We start from the raw sequence: 26284 nt of genomic DNA on the forward strand, positions 1-26284 counted from the left end.
CCCATTCCATACATGCCCTGACACTGACCAGTGCATTGTTTGCCTAGAAGTGCACTGACGTCGAACAGTCAATTTCATCTTTATTTGCTACGACTGGTCCATTGTCTACAACCCCTGAAATTGTAAGGCGACCGACCAGTCAATTGTTTACTTATGCACCCCAAAGTCACCTGGGGTCGACTCTAGCTCAACCACTCTAGAAAAGCATGAATGGAATGAGACAAGCTTATAAAGTTAGCGTAGGGTAAAAAGGGTAAAACATATGTGGTCAGACTTTATTTAAATTAGTGTTGCAGACATCTGTACTTGTAAGGTATAAAAATAAAAAAAATAGGACCAACAAAACCGGTTCCAGTGAGCGGTTGCCAGGCCAACGGGCAAATCATCCGATCCTTGCGTTATCCTCATGTAGGCTGCGCCCCCCGCAGCCCCAGCGGGACCAACCTGGGCATGGGCCTCCAAGACACACCCTTGCCCGGGGACGCCGGAGTCTCAGCAGGGGGCAGGTGCTCCGCCTGCCCACCCCCCGCCTTCATGTGCAGCAGTGGGGGAGGGGCCAGTGTGTGGTCATTCAGCCCCGGAGTCTCGTCCCTGGGGGCAGTTTGGTGGTCAAAGATTGACGGCAATACCACCCGGCTGACCAGTGGCATTGCCGTCGCAACGGAGAATGAGGGGGGCGGCGACTCAGCTGGTGGTGCCGGTGGTTGTGGTGGTGTTGCAGGAGCCAGCAGCCACGAGCTGTTCGGGTCCTCAACTGGAGATAACATACTTTGACGTTAGTGTGCCAACTTTAAGGCTGCAACTAACAATATGATTTCTTTGATGAAGCCATTGGATTAATAACATTTTGACCTTAAACCACGCCCAGACTGACCATCGGGAGAACCGGGAGTATTCCCGAAGCGCCGGCCTAGGATTGGCCTGTGTCTGTTTTTTGAATTTTTTTTTTTAAGTCTGCCGGTGCGGCGGCGCACGCGTGGGCAAGGACAGGGTGGCCTGGTTACATAACTGACTCCTGACCTGAAAAAATCTGCCCTGCCTTAAACCCTTCATTCAAAACAAAGACATTTAAAATTGATAAAGCAAAGAAAAAGCACCATTCTGCTGATGAAAAGCACACGCAGTTACCAAATTAGCGATTTGGTTGTTATAGTGCGCGACCTTTCAGAACCCTAAGTGTGGGGTGCCAGGACTGTTTACGTACCTGTTGCTGCTGAAGAAGACAGCAGCGTGGCGCAATCCATCAGCAGTGGGGTCAGAGTCAGGAAGGGTTGCCTTGGCAACGCGGCCCCCACCATGGATAAAAGCTCAGAGGGCTCGATGGCCTGCAAGCCGCAGAGGTCGCCTGCAATTATGGTGGTCAGAAACAAATGAGCAAGGTTTTTTCCAGGACGTGCACCTGAGTGATATTTTTTTCTGATCGAGTGCACCTGCCACTAAAGTGCAAAAACGTTGAATCTTGGAACAACGCAAGAAGGTGTTGACGTCATCACATCTAGTATTTATGCCGATCAGCCCAGCATCGGTGAACTTCCGCCGGCCTGGCGTTATTGTCTGACCACGCTACATGTGGACTAGGCATTGCCAGAGCGCGAGCTCCATTACAGTGACAACGTCCGTCAGAGATTGACAGCGAGGACGACGGCCGGCGTGCGAGCACTGCGAGTTGGGTCTGAGTGTGTGGGCGGCACGCCCGGACTGACCATAGGGAGAATCTGGAGTATTCCCGAAGCGCCGGCCTAGGATTGGCCTGCTGGCCTGCGTCTCCATTTTTTTGTTTTGCTTTTTAAGTCTGCCGGTGCGGCGGCGCGCCTATCAGAGAGACAGGCCAGGCCACTTTGGCCACTCAGGCGCATGTGAGGAGGGAAAGACGATTGTTTTATATAAATTAACATCCGCCCCCACAGTCCATATCAACCACACAGAGCGCGTGTGGAGGAAGGGGTGTGTTGCGTATGTCAGGTTCCGTCTGCTGTGATGTGTGTAGCTTGCAAGTGAGGATAATGGACTTCGAACGTGGTAAAAAGAAGAGGAAAGTCGGTGCGGAGAGGGACAAAAAAAAGAAAGGCACTGGAGAAGGACGCGGCCAAATGCAGAAAAGTTCCGAATTTATTCAGCCCCCCCCCCCCCCCCCCACGGTGCCATTAAAAACTGTGTGTGCGCTCGTATGTATGCCAGTTTGCATGTGCGGTGTGCATATGTGCCGCTGGCATGTAATAAGGCTGTTTCTCTGTTGATTCATTGTTAGATTTAGTTCTAATTTATTTTGTAAGTTGAAGAGTCATTTGTTATTCTTTCTTACATGCACATTATTCTAAACTTTGTAACTGGCCCTGGCTAAATGAATATTAAAATATAGGGGTGTAACGATACATCGATACACATCGATTAATCTATATAATGCTCTACGATTTATTGGCATCGATGCTAAACGTAAACATCGATTTATATCGCCGTGTTTGACCTCGGACATTAGACGCGACTTTATTTTGAAATCCAGTTCATTGTTGCTTGCTTCCTCTTTCCGGGAGCAGTGCGCCCGGCGTTGTTGTGTTGTGAGCAGAGCAGGCACGTGAAAGGGGAGTCGACAACTAGTACACTGCTCCTGGGCTGGTGCTATGGCTAGTGTCCAAAAAGACGAGGAAATTTGCTCCCCTTTAGGCTTCAAGTCATTCGTTTGGAAGCACTTTGGATTCCAAAGAAAAGATGGCTCAACCGGCAAGACACGTGCACTTTGTAAATCCTGCCATGCGGTGATCAAATATTCAGGGAGCACAAATCTCGCCGCACATTTAAAGAAAAAACACGACATCAAAGTTCAGTGTTAAAATAAGCACTTCGTATACTGCAATACTCTTGTAATTTCCTAAATAAAGAGTTTGCAGTACCTTGTTGATTTTGCGTATGAATTGTTATAAATCAGGATATTGTTCTATATTTTTAATTAAAAAAGAAATATCGATCGTAGAGCACTATATCGCGATATATCGTGAATGAATCGCAGCAGGCTTTAAGATATCGGCAAATATCGTATCGTAGTTCTTTGTATCGATATTATATCATATCGTGATAAAACCCGCGATTTACACCCCTATTAAAATATATGTCTGTTTCCTATGCAAAGGTGGAAATACAGTGATGCCTCAATACTTCGCGTTTCGTTTATCGCAACTTCACTACATCGCAGATTTTTTTTCCAAATTAAAAAGAAACATTTAAAAGTCAAAATAAAACTTTTAGATTAATGAAACATGTGTCTAACCTTTAGGACAATGTAGTATTGCTCCAAATGTTTGTTTATATTCATTTATTAGTCAGTTTTTGCGTGTTAGCACGATCTTGAATTAGCATCTTTACGCTAACTTGTTAGCCTGCCCAGTACTTCTTGTTGGTGACCGTACTTCACGGATTTCACTTATCGCGGGTGGTTTTTGGAACCAATTATCCACGATAAACGAGGGATTACTGTATTGCCAGTTTTGGTGCTTCAGACAGTAAGCCCAGTACTAGGTCTGAGCACCTGACAGGAAAAGAACAGAAAGATAAAAGGTAAAGAAAAGATAAAAGAATTTATCACTGTATGGGATTGAATAGGCTTTGACTATGCATGAAACATTTGAAGGAAAAAAAAAACATATTTGAACATATAATTCTTTTGATATTGATTAAATGTGTTATTGTCGATAATATAATTATTATGCTGGTTGTTCTGACACTCTCAGTAGATGCAGCGTATACTGGTAAGACAAGTCCAGGGAGCAGTTCAAGGGAAAGGCCAACAGTCACAAGTCCAGGGAGCAGTTCAAGGGACAGGCCAACAGTAGAGTCAGAGAGACCTTTTGATTATCGCCCTCATTCCAGAGATTTTGATTTGTTTTTCCGGTATCACCCACAACAAAACCCAAAGAAAGCCATTCCCATATTTTGCTTCCAAATATTTGGTGGGTGAACCCTTCCTCAGCTGTGTCTTGGAACTGCCCAGGACTAAAAATATCCAGGGTGAGTGTTGTTGTGACTATTATGCTTATATTGGAGTGCATATTTGTTTTGAATCGGGCAAAAACATACAATTGTGTGTGCATGTGTGTGGGCACAAATCTGTTTTGCTTGTGCCCATGCATTTAACTGTGGGTGTGAACATGCACGTGTGGGCAAGGCCAGGGTGGCCTGGTTACATAACTGACTCCTGGCCTGAAAAAATCTCCCAGGTGGACGGGGCTACGGCCTACAGCGGTTCACGAGTTCCATAACTGCGACAACGTCCGGCAGACATGGACGGCTGCTGTGCGAGCAATGCGAGTCGGGTATGAATGTGTGGGCGGGGCCAGTGCCATACAGCGGCTCCTTGCGAGTGCTCTGGCTCACTACTTGTGTAAATCAAATTGTGGTGCCGCTTTGACTCAGGTGCTAACTCGCCTTAGCTACTTACCACTCACACCGGGCGAGGGGGCGAGGCTCTTGCACCGAGACAAGATGTTTGGCACCGTCGTGGGTCGATTCCTCGCCATCAGCTCCGAGTGGGAGGTGGCGGGTGGGGCCACCTTTGGCTGATTGACAGCTGCGGCTTTAGGCGAAGGAGGGGGTGGGGCGACTAAGGCGAGGTCGGGTGGTGCTCGTTCCCGTGGAAGCTTCTGAACGGATGAATCAAATACGACGTCCCCGTCACCCAAAGAGGCTGCTAAGTGGAGCTCGGAGGCAGCGGGTGCCATAGCAACGGCGGGGTCGGTCGTCACAGACGAGAGCGGGGACGTGGGACGGGGCTCGGGGGAAGACGAGGGCCGAATGATGCCGGCATTGCTGTTCGGGGTTAAGCACACGCACGGGGTTAAGCACACGCACCGGTTTTCAAGTCACTGCACGTGGTGACATCATCAGCCCTGTGATCAGACTGACGTAAAGTCGACTCTCTCCTCCGTGGAGCCGGTCTTGGGCTTGCTCCAGATTGACACACACATTACAGCTGCCCCAACATCACATCGCGTTGCTTTCAGTTTTTTCTCATTCCTTGTTCGTTTGACACATTGGCAAAGCATTTGAGGCATAGCGGCGTGCTTCCGAATCATATGCTGAGGCTCAAATCAAGCAAACGGCATCTCTTTGCGGTCGCCACAACATGGACTGAAAATTAAAATCTAATGGAGTTGTGAGGCCAACACTCCTCCTCACCAGTTTGTTTTGTTGGCAGAACTGGTCCCGCTGGCGTCGTCTTCCGGGCTGTCTGGCCTCCACGACTTGTAGCAGTCACGGCCGCCGTCACCTGTGATTGACAAGCACAGTTTTATTGTCAAGCTAGTTTGTGGGCATGCTCCGCTCTGGGCTGCTTCTTGCATCATCAACTTGATGAGGGGCCATTTCAAAAGAGGTGGAAACTCACGCGGAAGGAGGCTGGCCATCAAGCGCTCCCTCCGTCGGGTCAGCGCCATCTTCTCCCGTCTCAGACGCTTTTCGGTAGCCCGGAGCTTCTTAATCACCTGAACGGCCTGCAAACAAAGACCAGCGGCAAAAGTAGGGCCGGACCCTCAGCGGCCAAAAACGTCGCACACTCACCTCATGCAAGGTGGTGGCGGCGGACATGTTGCCCTTTAGCTGGAGTTCATTCCTTAACTCGCTGAACATGCGCGACATCCTGTGCCGCCGCAGCCGCTCCGAAACGTTGTGGGCAAGTTTCTGCACAAGGATGTCACATGTAAGGCTGAGGATGTCCTGAAATGCCACAAACAAGCTTTCTTACGCTGTCAGCAGAGCGGAGTCCTTCGCAGTCGGTCGACTCATCCGTGGAGTCAGATGAGTGATCCGTCCGGTCGCTGGACGAGTCCACCAGGTTGATAACACGGCCCTTGCGATCTCGGACGTTTTTCTCGTCATCCACAATGCAGACCACGTCCAGGTCCGCCACATCCCTGGCTGGCTCCGGCGAGCTGAATGAAGGAGCCTGTGCGCCTGAAACTTTTGACTCTGCCACATCCGGGTTATTCAGGAGGGCCGTGGGTGCTGTCTCGGCTGTCACGCTGCGGACTTCCGAACTGACGAGGTCAGGGCCGGCCGCCTCGGCGGTAACAGGATTCTTTGTGGAGGTGGCGAGAATGTTTCTGTCGGTGCTGCTCTTCTGACTCAAGGACGCGGAATCGAGGAGGAGCGGGAAGGAGATGCGGTTGACCGTGAACGACTTGAGGCCCGAGATGCCGGCGTTTGTGCTCAGCGGCACTGGGCCACCAGCCGTGCCGCTCGCAGGAGCCATGAGAGAAGAAGTTCCAGAGGCGCGGGTGGAACCTGAGGACAACAAGAGCAGCTTTCATCACGATTTGTAAACAAGGATCTTTGCGCGCAATTCTCCTTCTCATTTTTCATATGGCGCCAGACCATTTGCGATGACGAAGCACTCGAGAAGTGCACGCCCTTTACAATCATATTTTTTGATTCGGAACTCACTCACAAGCGTCAAAACAAATAGCGAATGCGGACTATGAGTGAGAGTCTGAGCTCTGATGTGCCTTTCAATCGTGCAGAAAATATTAAATGTGCCGACACCGAGCATTGGGACACTGGACAGGGGTTTTCCTTTTGGGGACTCGCCTGTCTTGCAGGGGGCGGCCCCTCTCAGCTGGCTGACTGGGATCAGCTGAACCAGTTTGCCATCCGGTCTGCGGTAGTAGCGAACGCCCGTCGGACTCTGCACCTGCCGCAGAATCATCCGGACTGTTGAGGAGGAGGACACGGCCGGGTGGGCCGTCGGCATGCGGGGACCTGCGAGCGGAACAATTCAAGACCCCCAAAAGTCATGTGTGTGCTGTTTCCAAACACGTGCAATCTGCTTTTTGTGAGGAATGATTAGCAAACACGCGCAATCTGCTTTTGTGAGGAATAATTAGCTCGCTCAGTCAGGACATGAATGGAAATTGTTACACGACACCGGAAAATCAGTTATGTTGAGTTCACTTTAAGCTCACCTGATGGTGGAGGTGGCACCAAGTAGTAAGTGATAGCGGTAGCAGGCGTAGCGGTGACGGTTGATGTTGAGGTCAAGGTTGCTGTGGTGACGGCAAATGCGGTAGTAACCGGTGATGTGAGGGGGGCGATTGCCGTAGAGACGGCAGTTGACGAAAAAGCGGCAGTTTCCGGGGAGATGGCAGCTACACTGAAGGCAGTTGTGGCAGCGACAAGTGCGATGGACGCGGTGGTTTCCGTGTTGACGGCATTACCCGTGGAGACGGCATTACCCGTGGAGACGGCGGGTGACGTGGTGGTCGGGGCTGTAGTAGTAACGAGTGCCGTGGACGCAGCGGTTGCCATGGAGACAGCGGTTGACGTGGAGACAGCGGTTGACTTGGCGGTTGGGTACGTCAGCCCATGGCGGTGAGAAGACATCCGCTGGGGTTCGGGTAAGGTTGGAATAATGGTCTGCTTCTTGGCGGCCGCCACACGGCCGGTCAGATACGCCGCCAGACGGTTGGCAGGGTGGAGCGCCCCCATCTCGCCTAATTGGATCTTGGCCAGAGGATACTTTTTCCCATTCACCTGCATGCAGACACAAGCCAGCCGATCCAATCCATCACTCAGTTGCCTTCGAAAGCGCTCTAAAAAGCTCTAAAAGCGTCAACATCGTCACAGCTCACCTGGATGGGGTCAGTGCCACCCGCTCGCTTCTTGCTGGCCGACAGGAAGCCGGCGGCTGAGACGCCGTTGAAGAAGGGCAGAGCCAAGCCCATCTGGCTCCTGTCATCCCACTCGCTCCAACCTCGCTCCGCCGAATCTTCTTCTGTGTCGCTTTGATCGGGCTCCTGAGGAGAGTCCTCTGTAAAATCCTCCTCGGTGACCTCACGTTGCCAGGCCTCCATGGGCTCCACCTCCTCAGCCTGCCGGGTTTGATGAGGCACCACAAATGTTTTTGACAGCAAAGGTGGAAGTCATTGACCTTTAGAAAAGATTGTACTTTGTTTGGACTTATCTTGACTGGAGCTGAACAACATACTCTGTCATGCGCACTAACCTTCTGAGCGCCATCTTGTTTGCTGATGAGAACTTTGTAGTGGATGGTGCCGCTGTCCTCCACCGTCTGGCTGATGGGGCTGATCTGGTACGTGCGTGCCCAAAAGGGCTTTTTCAGTAGGTCCTGGGCCATGGCCTCGCACAGCATCTTCAGCACGTGGTCGCGGTCCTCGTCACACGTCCAGCGACCCTCGGTGAGGATGGTCAGACGTCTGGACGCTCTCGACTCCTCCGCAAGGTTTGGCGGCTCAGCTGGCAAGACGGCCGTGACGCTCACACCATCAGCCCCCCCTCCTCTTTCTTATTCACTTCCAAATGGGACCACACAAAAACAGGAGGAACTTACCTGGATGCAAAGTTACGGGTTTTTTGCCACATTTCATCTTGCGCCGTTTGGGCTTCCTGAATGGCTGGATGATGGAGGTTGAAGGTCAGTGGAAGGTTGCTGGCTGAAATTCTCCATTGAGTCAGTCAGCACTTACCTGCTGCGTTGTTCCACACTTTCCCACAAATCTTCTAACTCGGGCACAGCTGCCGGTGTCCTGTGTCGCCTTTTGGATCACGCGGATCGTTTGTTAATTTCGAGGTTCATTTTTGGCTAAATGAAATAAGACGGAAGAGCACCTTGGAAAGCAAGACAGCTTTGGGGACATGCGTCACCTCTGAGTGGGCGTCGCCGTCGTCCCTCTTCCATAGCGTCCGGATGCGCTCAGCGGGCTGAGAGACGCTGTCAGCTTCCTTGAGTACTGAAGGGAAAGAAAAAAAACGACGCCTGGAAGTTCAAATCCATCTTGCAGATGTCTTTTGACATTTTCCATATTTTGAACAGACATTTTTTGGTTTCTTTTCTACTGTCAAGTTTAGCAGTCTTGTAACTTTTTGCAACCTCATCCGACAGATTCGGGGAACCAAGATGGCGGCCATCCGTTGGTGTCGACTTTAAGTACGACGTGGCGCATTGGCTTGATTGAGACCAGCTTGGGTAAAAATTGAGTCAAAAGTCCATCATGAACTCGCTTGTCTTGTGTGTGCACACTTGAATGTTTTTTGCTGAACCGGCAGTGTATGAGCAATCCAGAGCTACACGGACTTACTGTAGGCCATCTTCATCCTCTTCCTCTTCTTCCTTTTGGTGGCGCCGCAGCCCGATGGGCTGGAGTCTGAGCCGTCCAGGTTCTTGAGCAGAACCACCTTCTGCTTGAGGCAGCTACAGCCCAGCATGCACTGCGGCCGGCCGCAGTGGCTGAGCCGGGCCGTGCGGGCCAGGCAGGAGCAGATGCAGCCCAGGCGGCAGAAGTCGTTGAGGCACGCTGGATCGGGCCGGGGTGCCAGCTGGATGGGGGCGGTGGGATTCTCGCTCACAAAACCCTGCCGGGAATCACATGGGAGTGTGTGCAAAACATATCAAGTGCTGACATGGGAACAAATCAACTACCTTTAAGGTGAAAAGCGACGTCAGCGATATGGAGGCCCTCTCTTCCGTGACGAAGGTGCGAGGATGCCCCGCCCAGGCAGCGTCGTCCTCCAGGTCCTTCTGCCTGAGCAAGCCTCGGGTCAGCGGCGGTTGGAGGGAACTTGAATGGTCTGCGCCAAACTGTTGCGGGGCCGGCTTACGTTTAAGCCTCTTCCTCCTCTCAAAAGGAGGGGACTGAGCGGGAGGAGAGACCAGCATGTTTGGCGCAGGGCAGACTATGGGCAGAGTTTCCTTTGGTTTTGGAGACTCCTCCACGTGGGGAGCTGGGGCCTGGCGGCAGTCTGTCAAAAGGGGTTTGGAACTCTTGGGCTTCCTTTCAGCTTTCCTAGAGGTCTTAAGCTGCGGGTGGGGGGCTTTGGCTCTCTTGGAGGGTGGGATGAACCCAGTGATGAGGTCGAAGCTGGGCGGGGCGGCGCTTTGCTTCTTGAGGACGCTGCCGAGCGTGCGCACATAGCTGCTGCTGCTGGTGGGAAGCTCGTAGACGGGCAGCGAATCTGGTGGTGGCTGAGAGAAGCTGGCCACACGCTGGTCGATCAGCTTGGCCTCGCTCTCCAGGTATTGGTCCAGCATGTCACTGCAGAACGCCGACAAGTTCTTGCGGTTCTGCTCTGAGCTGACCGACACTGCTAAGAGCAAAGCTTCATGAAAGGCGACATTCGAGAGTCGCACACGAGACAGCGCACGTTATCGAGAGTATATGGGTCACCTTCGGCCTTGGAAGGCAACGGAGTCTCAGAGGATTGCGAGGGACTGAACTTTTCCCTCCAACCTTTAATTTGCGTCACATCTGTCGTCTTTCCGGTCCTGGACACAAACGATCCAGAAGCGCCTAGAAAAATACAGAAAGACGAATTAAAGTACACTGAGCATCGACAAAGGCGACGGTTGTCATGGTGACAAACAGCCTGGCGCTCATGGCTAATGTTGACGAGTCCAACCTTAAACTCTGTGACTCACCCTGCAACGGCGGCAGTGCCTGGCTTAGAGGCTCCACACTGGCTCCCGGGGGTGGTATGGGGAGACGCACACCCAAGTACTGCAGGTCAATGCAGAGGCTGGCGTCCAGCAGGTTCATCTTCAGTCCAACTGACCAAATGACATAACATGAACGTTAGTTAGCTTGATGGCAAAACTGCTACAGACTTTGGTGAAGAGGAAAACACAACACATGACTATGACGACTGAGATGGGGAGGAAAAAAAAAAAATTTTTAGATTTTTTTTCTTTTTTTATGAGATGATAGTAAGTTTGGAAGGTGTTCTGCAATTCTGCTGAATGGCAAACAAATTTCAGGAGAGAGGAAACTGATGATTCCGACCCTCTTGGAGCACTGGGTGGATGATCTGCTGGTGCTTCATCATCTTGAGGTCTTTGACAAGAGCTTCCTCATAGAAAGTGATCGTCTCGTCTGGTGATAAGAGTCAAAACGGGAAGCGGCGAACTAAGCACAAAGAAGAAAGGTTGAGCCGGAGGCGCGGCTGTTCAGATGAACGATTACCACAAGAGCGATCTTCCACTGCTCGCAGCAGGCCAACGTCCGGCAGCGACGGCACAAGCCGGCTGTTTGCTTCTTGCTCGTCACTCTCTGCGATATGAAGTTTGAGAGCCTCCTAAAACATAAAAGCATTGTTTTTCTTTGGAGTGACGACACCAGGAACCTGTCCAGGGACCAAAATCACAGAGATGATCTAATACTGACTTGCAAGCCAGCATTTTGGGGTCATGACCTCTAACATAACAGTGGCAACATATTTTTTACGGAATATTTTGCAAATTTGCAACCTAATTTAAGTTCATAACAATGTCAAAACTATAAATAAATAAAAAAAACTATTAAAAAAAAGAAGGAAATCAACAGCTTTATACTGATGTTTATGTTTTGCTATATTTGGGATCGTAGAAATCGACAACATTTTGCAAAATGCAATTTCTAAACAAAGAACAATGGTCATTTCCCAAGAATTTGAAATGGACAAAAGAGGTAAAAGTTGGAGCAAGTGCATTCTGATGGCCTCTACACGTGCAACTACGGACTCATTTCAAATGAGCGCTGTGGTTCAAAGCCGTGAATTCCATCAACTGGAGACTGGCTCTGGTGCACGTTGAAACTTTGGCGCTCATAAGATCTTTACTTGACGGTGCTCAATTTGACATTATCTTGATGAGGAAGATGGTGACAAACAATATGGCCGCGTGAATGTGCGAGTTGGCTACCTTGGACGTGAAGGAGATAAAGAGCTGCTCCTCAACTTCTTCCAGGTTAGGCTGCATGGTCACGTAGGCGGAGTCGTCCGTCTTCAGGTCCAAATCGGACATGGCGGCTTTTCGCCGCCGAGCCTTGTTTTTGCTCTTCAGTTGTTTGGGGGACGCCATCGTCAGGACATGCTCAGGAGGAGCCGATGTGTTGGCTTCTCCCGAGACATCAGCCGGACAGGGAGGTAGAAGCGAATCCGCGTTGGGAAACTCCACCCCCATTGCGAGGTGCTCTTCTGTCGAGAAAAACTGCACAAGATCGGCGATAGAAGGCGTAGGGGACAACGCGTCACCATCCAAGGAGGAAAACGTTGGCGAGAGAGTGAGCGGAAGTGCAAGGGGAGACAGTTCCGCTGGGAAAGGCAGCGGCTGCTCACTCTCTTGAAAAGAAAGAGAATGGACAGCTGGGGGATCGGGCTGGACCGGGACACCAGACGGGGATGGCTCATTGGCTGCACTTTGGGAAGGCAACAAGGAGGACTCCAGTGAAAGTTTCTGAGCCGTGGGCTGGAACACTTCAAAAGAGGGCACCACGTAGGGTTCAGGAGGAGGTAACACCGTATACCACTTAAAGACAGACGGGTCACAGTCTTTGCTTGACAGTGAAGCCTCAGGAGCCTTGGAAGAGCCAGAGTCCAGCTCCAAGTTAAAGGTAGCAGGGAGAGAAGGCAGTGGCTCTGGCGAACTCACGGGGGACAACAGCTCAAAGCTAAAAGCTGAACACGGTGAGCCAGCAAGAAAATGAGCAGACTTGGACACTGAGGGAGGCGGGGTGGTTGCCATGTCGGGAGTATCACGGTTCAACAGTGGAGACAAAGAGGAGGTAGGATAGGATGAACAAAGCAAAGTCTTATGGTTTCCAAGTGGCTCTTCAACCTTGGCAAACTCTGCTTTTGCTGGCTCACAAGCTGAACGCACCAGGACATTAGGGCAAGTTCTTAATCGTTTTGCTTCCGGAGAAGCCAGACTGCAGAGCGCTTGTGAAGGTTCTTCTCCCAGACTCAACTTGTCTGATCCGCTTGGGGTAGAACCCTGGTTGTCAGGTTTCACATGAGATGTTGTGTTTGGATTCTGATTCGCAGAAGTGGTGCTTGTCCCGCTTTGGACCTCTGCAGGAACTTGGGTCGAGGAAGCTTCCAACTTGCTCTTGACGGCCTTGGTCTTAGTGGAATGCTTTTTCAAGAACAGGGCCAAGGCCGGCAGAGGAAGAGGCCGTTGGACCTTGGACTGACGTTCAGGCTCAGAAACAACCAGTCCTTGGCCCTTTGTTTGCGGTGGAGCTTCACTTGAGGACTCTGTCGACTGCTTATTGGCTTTATCAATGTCTTGGCTTGTGGCGTTTCCTGCAGTTGTAATAGCGTTGCTTTGCTCAAGTCCCTTTGAGGAGTCCACGCTGCATCTCGTTAAAGAAATGTGCGCCTCTCGGCCGAGGTCCCCGCTTAATTGATCTGCTGGTCGTGAGTTGTTGCTAAAGGAAACAACAGTAGCATGTCATTAATTTACAACTCACAAGGTGGTTGTAAGGAGACAACAAACAATCACTGGTGCCTGTCAATCAAGTCTGAAGACCATGGTGTCAGAACCAAGACAGCTCGTTCTAACGGCATCTTGAGAAGGATTCATTTTATCTACGACTAAGCACAGAGCAGATCAGGCAAGCACCAAGACATACAGTGCCTTGCGAAGGTATTCGGCCCCCTTGACCCTTTCAACATTTCACCACATTTCAGGCTTCAAACATAAAGATATAAAATTTTAATTTTTTGTCAAGAATCAACAAGTGGGACACAATCGTAAAGTGGAATGAAATTTGTTGGATAATTTAAACTTTTTTAACGAATAAAAAACTGAAAAGTGGGGCGTGCAATATTCTTCGGCCCCTTTACTTTCAGTGCAGCAAACTCACCCCAGACGTTCAGTGAGGATCTTTGAATGATCCAATGTTGTCCTAAATGACTGATGATGATAAATAGAATGCACCTGTGTGTAATCAAGTCTCCGTATAAATGCACCTGCTCTTTGATGGTCTCAGGGTTCTGTTTAAAGCCCAGAGAGAGCCATGAAGACAAAGGAACACACCAGGCAGGTCCTAGATACTGTTGTGGAGAAGTTTAAAGCCGGATTTGGATACAAAAAGATTTCCCAAGCTTTAAACATCTCAAGGAGCACTGTGCAAGCAATTATATTGAAATGGAAGGAGTATCAGACCACTACAAATCTACCAAGATCCGGCCGTCCCTCCAAACTTTCATCTCAAACAAGGAGAAGACTGATCAGAGATGCAGCCAAGAGGCCCATGATCACTTTAGATGAACTGCAGATAACTACAGCTGAGGTGGGAGAGTCTGTCCATAGGACAGCAATCAGTCGTGCACTGTACAAATCTGGCCTTTATGGAAGAGTGACAAGAAGAAAGCCATTTCTCAAAGATAGCCATAAAAAGTCTCTTTTAAAGTTTGCCACAAGCCACCTGGGAGACACACCAAATATGTGGAGGAAGGTGCTCTGGTCAGATGAAACCAAAATCGAACTTTTTGGCCACAATGCAAAACAATATGTTTGGCGTAAAAGTAACACAGCTCATCACCCTGAACACACCATCAAACATCGTGGTGGCAGCATCATGGTTTGGGCCTGCTTTTCTTCAGCAGGGACAGGGAAGATGGCTAAAATTGATGGGAAGATGGATGGAGCCAAATACAGGACCATTCTGGAAGAAAACCTGTTGGAGTCTGCAAAAGACCTGAGACTGGGACGGAGATTAATCTTCCAACAGGACAATGATCCAAAATAAAGCCAAATCTACAATGGAATGGTTCACAAATAGACGTATCCAATGGTCAAGTCAAAGTCCAGACCTGAATCCAATCGAGAATCTGTGGAAAGCGCTGAAGACTGCTGTTCACAAACGCTCTCCATCCAACCTGAGCTCGAGCTGTTTTGCAAGGAAGAATGGGCAAGAATTCCAGTCTGTTGATGTGCAAAACTGATAGACATACCCCAAGCGACTTGTAGCTGTAATTGCAACAAAAGGTGGCGCTACAACGTATTAGCGCAAGGGGGCCGAATAATATTGCACGCCCCACTTTTCAGTTTTTTTTGTTAAAAAAGTTTAAATTATCCAATAAATTTTGTTCCACTTCACGATTGTGTCCCACTTGTTGATTCTTGACAAAGGTTTTAACTTTTATATATTTATGTTTGAAGCCTGAAATGTTGAAAGGTTCAAGGGGGCCGAATACTTTCGCAAGGCACTGTACATTCTCATTTACAGAATGGGTCACTTCCCCAAAACACTCAGCAACATGGAGGACTTCTTGAAGGACAACTCAAGCTCAGAGTAGGAAACAATGTGATGTTGCAGTAAAGAATAAAAGCATCTTTAAAAGAAGAAGCGCTTACCAGGTAGTGTTCTTCACAACTTGGGGTGCAGGTCCCAAGGATACTTCTTGGACACAATTTGTAGTGTTCGTAAAGCTTCGAGCTTTGTGATTTGCAAGCAAAGACTTCAAGCTTTTCTTGAGCGGTTGCTGCTGACCGGATACTGCAGCTTCACCTTGGTTGGATTTCCTCTTTGGGCCGAGCGAACCGACACCGTCCTCCCTGAGTCCCTTAGCAAATGGGTTGTAATCGACTTTGAGTTGAGCAAATTGGCAGTTGTGGTACATGGTGACAGCCATGAACTCAGTCTGTTGAAATGTGAACGTGGCAACGTTTGAGGCATTCAGCTTAATGTCTTCAGGAGCTTTCTCCGTCTGGACCACATGCAAACGCGGAATGTAGCGATGCATCGGGTGCACTAGGACGTTGCCTTGCTGGTCGGCCGCGTTGCTGGTCAGCTTCAGTTTGTAAAACGAAACCGGATTCTGCATCCAGAGCTGACCGGCGGCAGGTGATTCGGGATGGGCAAACAGAAGATTTGTCACGTGTCGTTCCGCCTTCCCAGCCGCTTGCCAGCTGGTCCCGGTCCAGGTGTAACGATTCTGGCCTACTAGCTGAACATCCATCATCAAAACATACTTCTTGGACGGCTGCAGTCCAGAGATGCGAAACCGGCAATATGGAAACATCCTGCTGCCTTGCTTCGTCAGAATCATTTCAGTTTTACACCTGAAGAACTCGTTCCACATGTTGTTGTTGTCCAAAGTCACTTGGATGCCTCTGCAAGTGCTCTCAGCTGGAAGCAAATCCCCTCTTGACAGTTTGGCGGCAGCGCGTCTACTGCAGGATGTTCCTGACTGCGCGTCGGCTTCACCCGTCTGGGTGGCCTCTTTGTAACATCCATTTGAGCCTCGGCCTGCCTGAGCAAAGTGCTGAGGCAGATAATCAGCATCAGGCGCAAATGCAGGGCTGGCCGACCTGCCGTCATCAAACACCATCACTTTCTGTTGTGCCTTAGAGGCCATGGGCGCATTCCACACGTCTTTAGCATTTTCTATGTCTTACCAGAGGGCACAAGAACATCCTGGGGGGGAGGGGTGAAACAAGTACTTTACCAAGCATGCTTATAATGACATCATAGCATACATCCAATGCTGTAACGCTAACCTGGCAACGAATTTGCATGCGTACAATTCATTGTGAACACGTTACATTACGCCAACAAGACTGTTCTTCCATTTAGAGACCAAATAGCAACTGGACGAGCTAGAAGATTGTTTGACAACACGTAATGAGTAGATACTTTTCTCTACTACTTAGCCTCATTCGGGTCGTTTTGCCACAAATAATCTCCAAAAAGGCTATTTTGTTCTCCCACAGGAAAAACGCAATTTTTCCGGAACCCATCATCAGATATTCCAAATCTTCAGGGTATGATTCCAACAAGACTCAGCGTTTTAAAAGCTGTTATTTTGGTCAATCTTGTCACATTTACATTCATAGCTACAGACAATAGTAAAATATAATTACCTATTTGTTGTTGTTGTTTTTTATGTTAGTTTGAAATGTGCTTTATTTTGAGATCAGACGGCGACTTAACTAAAGATGGCTATTTACACATTTGAGACAAAACAAGTTAACTCAACAAAACCTCTATTTAAATTATTTATTTGCACGTTGCTTTAAACGTTATCATAAATACATATCCTACTACTTCATATCCAAGCATCATGCAACAAGGGAATACAATCGGCTAACTGGCTAGCTAGGATAGTAGGAACCTAGCTGGGCCTGAAGCACAAGCACAATCTCCATCAAACACGACCATGCGTTTCATGACGTCACTCTGATTACCTTCCACACGGTTAAGAGCTTCTACCGCGCGGACACCGTGACCTCAATCCACTTAACGACCCTGTCCGCTCTGTTCGCGTCTCTTCGACAGCTTTCTTTCTTGCTTGGTTAGTTGTTCCTACCGCTAGCAGCGTGCTGCCGTCAGTCGGTCGGTCCTTCTGTGTGCTGCTACGTCACAACGCGTGACTGCGCAGTGCGCACCCTCCTCGGCCGCCATTTTAATGCCGTGCCGCTGCCACCTGCCTCTCCTTCGTCGTCGGTCAGACGTCGCCGTTCCACCGAGACCGTCGTCACCGTTGTAGTCCGACAGCCGGCGGCAGCGTGTTGGCCCCGAAACGGATTCGGTAGGGTTTGTACCGCGGCACGAGCTTCAACAGCAACCTCGGACCGCTAGTGGGGCGTGATCTGAAGTAAACTCAATTACGACGTGTAGTAAGGACATAAGGACGACTCGTTTGAGCTTGTGCAACGAAGCGGTAGCATAACGACGGATTTGAGAGTGCAACCACGCGTGTCCCGGTACGCGTGCGGTCAACTACGACGACGTGTAGTAATACAAGTACAACTAGTCATGACAACGACGTGCAGTAACACACCGACGACATAACACTTGTTCGCCGCGCAAAATGGCTGAAGTCTATTTTCGTCCTAGTGTACTTCAATGGTTAGAAGCAATTTACGTACAAAACGTAACTATAGTTGAGTAATTATGAATCAGAAAATTTTCGCGTTTACATGCTGTATTTAGGAACTGCGGGGATCTCTGCATTTTATACCCTGCCATGTCAAAATAGGCTATGAATGACAACACGTGAAAAAGAAAAAAAAAGTCAGTACTTCTAGCGAACAGAATTGAGGAGGTACAACTTAACTGGTCTATAGTAGTAACCCAACAATGATGTGTAGTTACACAACGGTGGATGAAAAGACTATTAGTATGCATACCAGTCCACGGAGACAATTATGGCAATATGTTTTACACAAAAACATTTTATTTGAGGTAGTAGAATTACCACGGTGTGTACTTGTCTGAAGTAAGATCCACAACACCCACTTACACAAGTCGTTAATGTGCACAGAATGGTAACATGCTTGTCTTTTCACATGCTACGAGTAGTACAGTGTAGGGGTGTAAATCGCGGGTTTTGTCACGATACGATATAATATTGATATAAAGAACTACGATACGATATTTGCCGATATCTTAAAGCCTGCTGCGATTCACTCACGATATATCGCCATATAGTGCTCTACGATCGATTTTTTTTTTTTTTTTTTAATAAAAAAATATAGAACAATATCCTGATTTATAACAATTCATACGCAAAATCAACAAGGTACTGCAAACTCTTTATTTAGGAAATTACAAGAGTATTGTAGTATACAAATTGCTTACTTTAACACTGAACTTTGATGTCGTGTTTTTTCTTTAAATGTGCGGCGAGATTTGTGCTCCCTGAATATTTGATCACCGCATGGCAGGATTTACAAACTGCACGTGTCTTGTCCGTTGAGCCATCTTTTCTTTGGAATCCAAAGTGCTTCCAAACGAATGACTTGAAGCCTAAAGGGGAGCAAATTTCCTCGTCTTTTTGGACACTAGCCATAGCACCAGCCCAGGAGCCGCGTACTAGTTGTCGCCTCCCCTTTCACGTGCGTGCTCTGCTCACAACACAACAACGCCGGGCGCACTACTCCCGGAAAGAGGAAGCAAGCAACAATGAACTGGATTTCAAAATAAAGTCGCGTCTAATGTGCGAGGTCAAACACGGTGATATAAATCGATGTTTACCTTTAGCATCGATGCCAATAAATCGTAGAGCATTATATCGATTAATCGATGTGTATCGATGTATCGTTACACCCCTAGTACAGTGGTGTGAGGTAACACAACATATACAGCAACTGTACTTGAGTTTTTTACTTTTTATAACAAATTAGCAGCTGGATCTTGTCTCATTTGACTGTCGTGTGCCACAGTGTTGGGAAATAACAAAGTACATCGTATTTGGGCACTTCCACTATTCTGAACTGTCATTCTCACACATTCGAAATAAAGAATTCAATCAAGATATTTATCAATACTTCTAACAGCCAGTTTTACTATTGCTTTTTTTAATCTCTGCAGATGACAACCCAAAGAAAACATTCAAAAAGGAGGTGAACCTACCTGTACCTCTACTTTTATCATTCTGTTTTTACTAGGGGTGTAACGATTCATCGATACACATCGATTAATCGATATAATGCTCTACGATTTGTTGGCATCGATGCTAAACATAAACATCGATCTATATCGCCCGTTTTTGACCTCGGACATTAGACGCGACTTTATTTTGAAATCCAGTTCATTGTTGCTTGCTTCCTCTTTCCGGGAGCAGTGCGCGGCGTGTTGTGTTGTGAGCAGAGCAGGCACGTGAAAGGGGAGCCGACAACTACGCGGCTCCTGGGCTGGTGCTATGGCTAGTGTCCAAGAAGACGAGGAAATTCGCTCCCCTTTGGGCTTCAAGTCATTCGTTTGGAAGCACTTTGTAATTTCCTAAACAAAGAGTTTGCAATACCTTGTTGATTTTGCGTACGAATTGTTATAAATCAGGATATTGTTCTATATCGATCGTAGAGCACTATATCGTGATGTATCGTGAATGAATCACAGCAGGCTGTAAGATATCGGCAAATATCGTATCGTAGTTCTTTGTATCGATATGATATCGTATCGTGACTAAACCCGCGATTTACACCCTAGTTTTTACACAAGTGTCTATACTTTTAATTAAGTGCACAGTACTTTTGCCACCTGTGGCAGCGTCTGGGGGCACCTAGGACTAAATTGGAGAAGACTTATTTGGCACATCATGTGTTGCTCAAAACGTGTAAAAAAAAGCCAGATACTCATTTATTCAAAAACATGTAAAGCAGAAGCATTTCTGCTGTCTTGTTAAAACTACGGAATAATCCCCCCCCCCCTTTTCCTTGCGGCAAATGCTGGATGGGTTATCTTGCATGCTTATTGGGACCTAGTTGCAGAGGCCGTAGATATATGACAGCTAGTGTTTGGCTTCTTCATTTTAACTCATTGAATTTTTGATTGATTTTGACATGGATTGGGTTGTTAAAAACATCGGATGTGCAGCTATGATGCAAGCTATCTGTCAATTTATAATTGGGATTTTAACTAAGATACCATGGTAGGACTGCCACTTCAACGCGGCAGTAAAGGCTGTATGTATTGTTATCTATGCAGAGGGTCATCTGAATCATGCGTGTTAGTTTTAGGCTGAAGTAATTTAGGGTGACCAGACGTCCTCTTTTTCCCGGAAAAATGTCCGAGGGGAATTTCAAAATCGTCCGGGATTTTGTTGGACTGCCTCAAACATAATACATGTACAGTACATTGTCAATAGAATTGCCACTCCGTTCCATTTCATTCAATTCCAGGTTTTTCTGTATCGTTCGCAAATAAGTCACGCCCTCCTCCTCAAATCTAGTCACTTTGCTGCGAAGTAGGGTGGGCTGGCCAGTCTACACCGTGTTTGCAAGAGATGCCAAAACGAAAATGCACGTTCAAGGACGAGCTGAATAAAAAAGTTCCTATGCTTTCGCCAGGGTCGTGATCCTTATGAAGATAAAGTCAGTATTTCTAGCGACAGAGGCGTAGCCAGGAATTTTTCCAGTAGGGGCGCACGCCCACAGGAAAAAAAATCGAACATCACCCACGCCGTTCGCTGATCGCTAAAACAACATCCGGGTCCGGGAGGCAAACGGTGAATGGATAACATCGCGCACATAGAATAGCGCAAGCACATTCGCGCAAGACTGAAAGAAAAAAACGGCATGAAAATGAAGAATCGAAAAAGCTAGTTTTGTTTCAACCGGGGCGCAGGGAGTCCTAACCGGGGCGCCGCCCCGGGTTGGCTACGCCTCTGTCTAGCGAACAGAATTTAGGTGGTACAACTTACCGTTTTTTTTCCATATATAATGCGCCCCCATGTATAAAACGCACCCTAAAAATGGCATGTCGATGCTGGAAAAAAGCCTATACCCATGTATAATACGCACCCAAATTTTGACTACCGTTTTTTTCCATGTATAATGCGCCCCCATGTATAATACGCACCCTAAAAATGTCATGTCGATGCTGGAAAAAAGCCTGTACCCATGTATAGTACGCACCCAAATTTTGACTCCTACTTAAGTCCGTAAACGTAAAATTATTTCAGAAAAAAGATCATCTTTGGGAACAACCGGATGTTATTCCGCTGGTCAGTATCACTGCGCATGCGCTAGCAAACTTGATAGCGAAGAAATGTTTCGGATTTGTGTAGGGTACATTGTGACAGCAAACGAGCAGGTGATCGAGCAAGCGTCTGATACGAGAGCACTGTGTTCGTATGGTAAAGCGACATATTTTTTTGTACCCATGTATAATGCGCACCCCAGATTTTAGGACAATAAATTTGTTAAATGTTGCGCATTATACATGGAAAAAAACGGTATTTTTATTTTTTAAAGTCCCAATGATCGTAACACACACATCTGGGTGTGGTGAAATTTGTCCTCTGCATTTGACCCATCCCCGTGTGATTTTGATCCATCCTCTGGGGGAGAGGGGAGCAGTGAGCAGCAGCGGCGCCGCGCTCGGAAATCATTTGGTGATCTAACCCCCCAATTCCAACCCTTAATGCTGAGTGCCAAGCAGGGAGGCAATGGGTCCCATTTTTATAGTCTTTGGTATGACCCGGCTGGGTTACTTAAGTCCGTAAACGTAAAATTATTTCAGAAAAAAGATCATCTTTGGGAACAACCGGATGTTATTCTGCCGGTCAGTATCACTGGGCATGCAGTAGCAAACTCGATAGTGAAGAAATATGTGAGACTCTCAACGGGATCACCAATATTTGAGTGATGTTCCAGTTATTTATCACAATTATTTATTATTATAATATATATAATAATTATTTATTATTCACAAATGTCATGGTGATCTTTCTGGTGATTTCTTAACTAGGCTGGATGTATTTTTTTTGTTGGTGTTGATTTCTCGGACTGCCCAGAAAGGCACCACCGCGATCAGTTGGGTTAAAATGAAAAGAGAGGAAAGTGACAAAACGTGTGTGGCTTTTTCTTAAATGAACACGTTTGACATTGCTATAGTGTCAGCTTTTAATTATATTGCAATTAAGTAGAAAGTCTCCTTTGTAATATATACTCCTTGTAGCATGTAATGGTGTACCCAAAAAGAGGAGTTTCTTTGCTTCGAGGTTTATGCAAAGAGGTCACGTAATTATATTGTTGCTTTTTGGTTAAGTGAATAAGTGTTCCGTCTGTACGACTGGTCTTTGAATGCACCCCGCTTCAATGGCAGAACGCGGATGAATTTAAAGACATCAAATGAGAATAATCCTTTATAAAACTTAAAATTGACTGACGCAAACGTGAGTCCTTCATGTTTTTATTGAAAACAACAGTGCTGACGCCGTACGACATCGGTTTTTCGCTTTTCAAATAAGGCGTTGTCAATTATGAATTTTACTGACTGTGTTGGGCAGGATGGCTGAATGTGATGCGCAATTGACAACAAACAAGAAGAAAGGTGATTTCAAGTTTTATTTCGAGGGAGATTTTCTTTAAAAAAAAAAAAGAAATTGTACCCATGTATAATGCGCACTCCAGATTTTAGGACAATAAATTAGTTAAACTTTGCGCATTATACATGGAAAAAAACGGTAACTGGTTTATAGTCGTACAAAGGAGTTTTAGGGCATAAGCATAGGTGGCGCTGTCCAATTTATCGTCAGAGTAAAAAAAAAAAAAAAACACATGCTTGTCATGCAAGACACGCACTTACGTGTCTGTGGCAAATAATGGTGTCAACGCCCCCTGCAAGAGGACTGAAGAGGAGACCTTTTTTTTTTTCTTCTTCAAATGTTGCATCAATAGCTGTATTTCTTGTCTTTTTTTACCGTTTTTTTTTTCATGTATAATGCGTCCCCATGTATAATACGCACCCTAAAAATGTCATGTCGATGCTGGAAAAAAGCCTGTACCCATGTATAGTACGCACCCAAATTTTGACTCCTACTTAAGTCCGTAAACGTAAAATTATCGTTTTTTTCCGTGTATAGTGCGCCCCCATGTATAGTACGCACCCCTAAAAATGGCATGCTGATGCTGGAAAAAAGCTTGTACCCATGTATAATAAATAAACAGATAACACAATAAATAAAAGGAAAAAAAGCCTGTACCTATGTATAATACGCACCCAAGTTTTTTTGTTTTTTTTTAAGTCCCAATGATCGTCACACACGCAGGGAGGCAATGGGTCCCATTTTTATAGTCTTTGGTATGGTCTTAACTAGGCTGGATGTAATTTCTTTTGTTGGCGTTGATTTCTCCGACTGCCCGTAAACGCACCACGCGATGGAGATTAAAAAACAAGCAATATTTGACAATAACACACCATCAAGGATTTCACCAAAGCATCAAACGATGTGTCGTCAATTATGAATTTTACTGACTAAGTGTGTTGGGCAGGATGGCTGAATGCGATGCGCGATTGACAACAAACAAGAAGAAAGGTGAGTTTTATTTCGGGGGAGATTTGTCATGTCTCGTCCCCAGTTTTGCTATGTGTCTAGGTTGCCATAGTTTCTGTTCGCGTCGCCCCTCTCTTCCTGTGTCACCTCAATCGATGTAACGTGTTTTGTATTTAAGTCCTGTCTGCCCCTCGCTCACCGTTGGATCATTGCATGTGTTACTGTCATTCTGTTCCTGTCTTTGGTAATGTCACCCTGTCTTTTTGTTCCACGACTTTGTCGGTCAGTCCTGTTGTTGGTTTTGTTGTACCATGACTTTCTTTAAAAAAAATAAATAAATAAAAAAAACAAAAAAAAAAAATTTTTTTTTCTTTGTACCCATGTATAATACGCACCCCAGATTTTAGGACAATAAATTAGTTAAATTTTGCGCACTATACACGGAAAAAAACGGTATTTCAGAAAAAAGATCATCTTTGGGAACAACCGGATGTTATTCTGCTGGTCAGTATCACTGCGCATGCGCTAGCAAACTTGATAGCGAAGAAATGTTTCGGATTTGTGTAGGGTACATTGTGACAGCAAACGAGCAGGTGATAGAGCAAGCGTCTGATACGAGAGCACTGTGTTCGTATGGAGCGTGTTTGAAGTGAACAGCAGAGAAGAAAGCGCATCTGTAATGGCGACCTCCGTATCATATCCGGGTAAAAAAAGAAAATATATATATTTTTTTGTACCCATGTATAATGCGCACCCCAGATTTTAGGAGAATAAATTTGTTAAATTTTGCGCATTATACATGGAAAAAAACGGTACTTCGTGTACCACTATAAAAATAAAAAATGTCAGGGTACACATATATTTTTGTTTGTGTAAATATCCATCCATCCATCCATCTTCTTCCGCTTATCCGGGGTCGGGTCGCGGGGGCAGCAGCTTCAGGAGGGACTCCCAGACTTCCCTCTCCCCAGCCACTTCATCTAGCTCATCCCGGGGGATCCCAAGGCGTTCCCAGGCCAGCTGAGAGACATAGTCTCTCCAGCGCGTCCTGGGTCGTCCCCGGGGTCTCCTCCCGGTGGGACATGCCCGGAACACCTCCCTAGGGAGGCGTCCAGGAGGCATCCTGATGAGATGCCCAAGCCACCTCATCTGGCTCCTCTCAACGTGGAGGAGTAGCGACTCTACTCCGAGTCTCTCCCGGATGACCGAACTTCTCACCCTATCTCTAAGGGAGAGCCCGGACATCCTGCGGAGAAAACTCATTTCGGCCGCTTGTATCCGGGATCTCGTTCTTTCGGTCACGACCCATAGCTCGTCACCATAGGTGAGGGTAGGAGCGTAAATCGACCGGTAAATTGAGAGCTTTGCCTTTTGGCTCAGCTCTCTCTTTACCACGACGGACCGGTACAGAGTCCGCATTACTGCCGACGCTGCACCGATCCGCCTGTCGATCTCGCGCTCCATCCTCCCCTCACTCGTGAACAAGACCCCAAGATACTTAAACTCCTCCACTTGGGGCAGGACCTCATCCCCGATCCGGAGAGGGCATTCCACCCTTTTCCGATCGAGGACCATGGACTCGGATTTGGAGGTGCTGACCCTCATCCCGACCGCTTCACACTCGGCTGCGAACCGCTCCAGTGAGAGCTGGAGATCACGGCCTGAAGAAGCCAACAGCACCACGTCGTCTGCAAAAAGCAGAGACGCGATGCTGAGGTCCCCAAACCGGACACCCTCAACGCCTCGGCTGCGCCTAGAAATTCTGTCCATAAAAATTATAAACAGAATCGGTGACAAAGGGCAGCCTTGGCGGAGTCCAACCCTCACCGGAAACGAATCCGACTTACTGCCGGAAATGCGGACCAAACTCTGGCATCGGTGATACAGGGACCGAACCGCCCTTATCAGTTGGCTCGGTACCCCGTACTCCCGAAGCACCCCCCACAGGACCTCCCGAGGGACACGGTCGAACGCCTTCTCCAAGTCCACAAAACACATGTGGACTGGTTGGGCGAACTCCCATGCACCCTCGAGGATCCTGCTGAGGGTGAAGAGCTGGTCCACTGTTCCACGGCCAGGACGAAAGCCACACTGTTCTTCCTGAATCCGAGGTTCGACCTCCCGACGGACCCTCCTCTCCAGCACCCCTGAATAGACCTTACCAGGGAGGCTGAGGAGTGTAATTCCCCTGTAATTGGAACACACCCTCCGGTCCCCCTTCTTAAAGAGGGGAACCACCACCCCAGTCTGCCAATCCAGAGGCACTGTCCCCGATGTCCACGCGATGCTGTAGAGACGTGTCAGCCATGACAGCCCCACAACATCCAGAGCCTTTAAGAAATCTGGGCGGATCTCATCCACCCCCGGGGCCTTGCCACCGAGGAGTTTTTTAACTACTTCAGTGACTTCAACCCCAGAGATTGGAGAGTCCGCCTCAGAGTCCCCAGGCCCTGCCTCCACAATGGAAGGCGTGTCGGTGGAATTGAGGAGGTCTTCGAAGTATTCTCCCCACCGACACACGACGTCCCGAGTCGAGGTCAGCAGCACGCCATCTCCACTGTAAACAGTGTTGACGTTGCACTGCTTCCCCCTCCTGAGACGCCGGATGGTGGACCAGAATTTCCTCGAAGCCGTCCAGAAGTCATTCTCCATGGCCTCGCCAAACTCCTCCCACGCCCGGGTTTTTGCCTCAGCAACCGCCGAAGCCGCGTTCCGCTTGGCCATCCGGTACCTGTCAGCTGCCTCGGGAGTCCCGCAGGCCAAAACGGCCCGATAGGACTCCTTCTTCAGCTTGACGGCA

At 47.8% G+C, this 26284-nt stretch overlaps 1 protein-coding gene across 6 annotated transcripts; it reads right to left on the bottom strand.

The window, feature by feature from the left end:
* Positions 1-254: 254 nt before the first annotated feature.
* mgaa (MAX dimerization protein MGA a) lies at positions 255-17566 on the bottom strand. Of its 6 annotated transcripts, none has more exons than XM_061300776.1 (23): positions 17071-17566; positions 15116-16178; positions 11675-13181; positions 10959-11070; positions 10779-10868; positions 10418-10546; positions 10167-10289; positions 9422-10098; positions 9081-9354; positions 8611-8732; positions 8469-8537; positions 8333-8396; positions 7988-8277; positions 7614-7853; positions 6948-7515; positions 6574-6744; positions 5732-6270; positions 5548-5667; positions 5375-5480; positions 5167-5257; positions 4430-4797; positions 1205-1345; positions 255-754 (listed from the first exon to the last, which is right to left on the bottom strand). In XM_061300776.1, exons 2-23 carry the CDS (start codon positions 16117-16119, stop codon positions 405-407), a joined length of 7155 nt encoding a protein of 2384 aa, XP_061156760.1. In that variant the 5' UTR covers positions 16120-16178; positions 17071-17566; the 3' UTR covers positions 255-404. The 6 variants fall into 6 exon arrangements, 5 of the variants coding, with proteins under 5 accessions (XP_061156760.1, XP_061156762.1, XP_061156761.1 ...); XM_061300778.1 differs by having other exon boundaries at positions 9422-10083; positions 16949-17565; XM_061300777.1 differs by having other exon boundaries at positions 9422-10086; positions 16949-17565.
* Between the last annotated feature and the right edge of the window lie 8718 nt (positions 17567-26284).

The sequence above is a fragment of the Syngnathus typhle genome, linkage group LG16 (genome assembly GCF_033458585.1).
Source record: "Syngnathus typhle isolate RoL2023-S1 ecotype Sweden linkage group LG16, RoL_Styp_1.0, whole genome shotgun sequence".
Classification (NCBI taxonomy): domain Eukaryota; kingdom Metazoa; phylum Chordata; class Actinopteri; order Syngnathiformes; family Syngnathidae; genus Syngnathus; species Syngnathus typhle.

Coding starts and splice junctions, on each gene's coding strand:
- mgaa (XM_061300776.1), bottom strand. CDS start 16,119: ATGGCCTCTAAGGCACAACAGAAAGTGATGGTGTTTGATGACGGCAGG. Junction 10,290..10,417: donor GGCACTGCCGCCGTTGCAGG/GTGAGTCACAGA, acceptor GTATTTTTCTAG/GCGCTTCTGGATCGTTTGTG. Junction 4,798..5,166: donor TCTGCCAACAAAACAAACTG/GTGAGGAGGAGT, acceptor AACCCCGAACAG/CAATGCCGGCATCATTCGGC.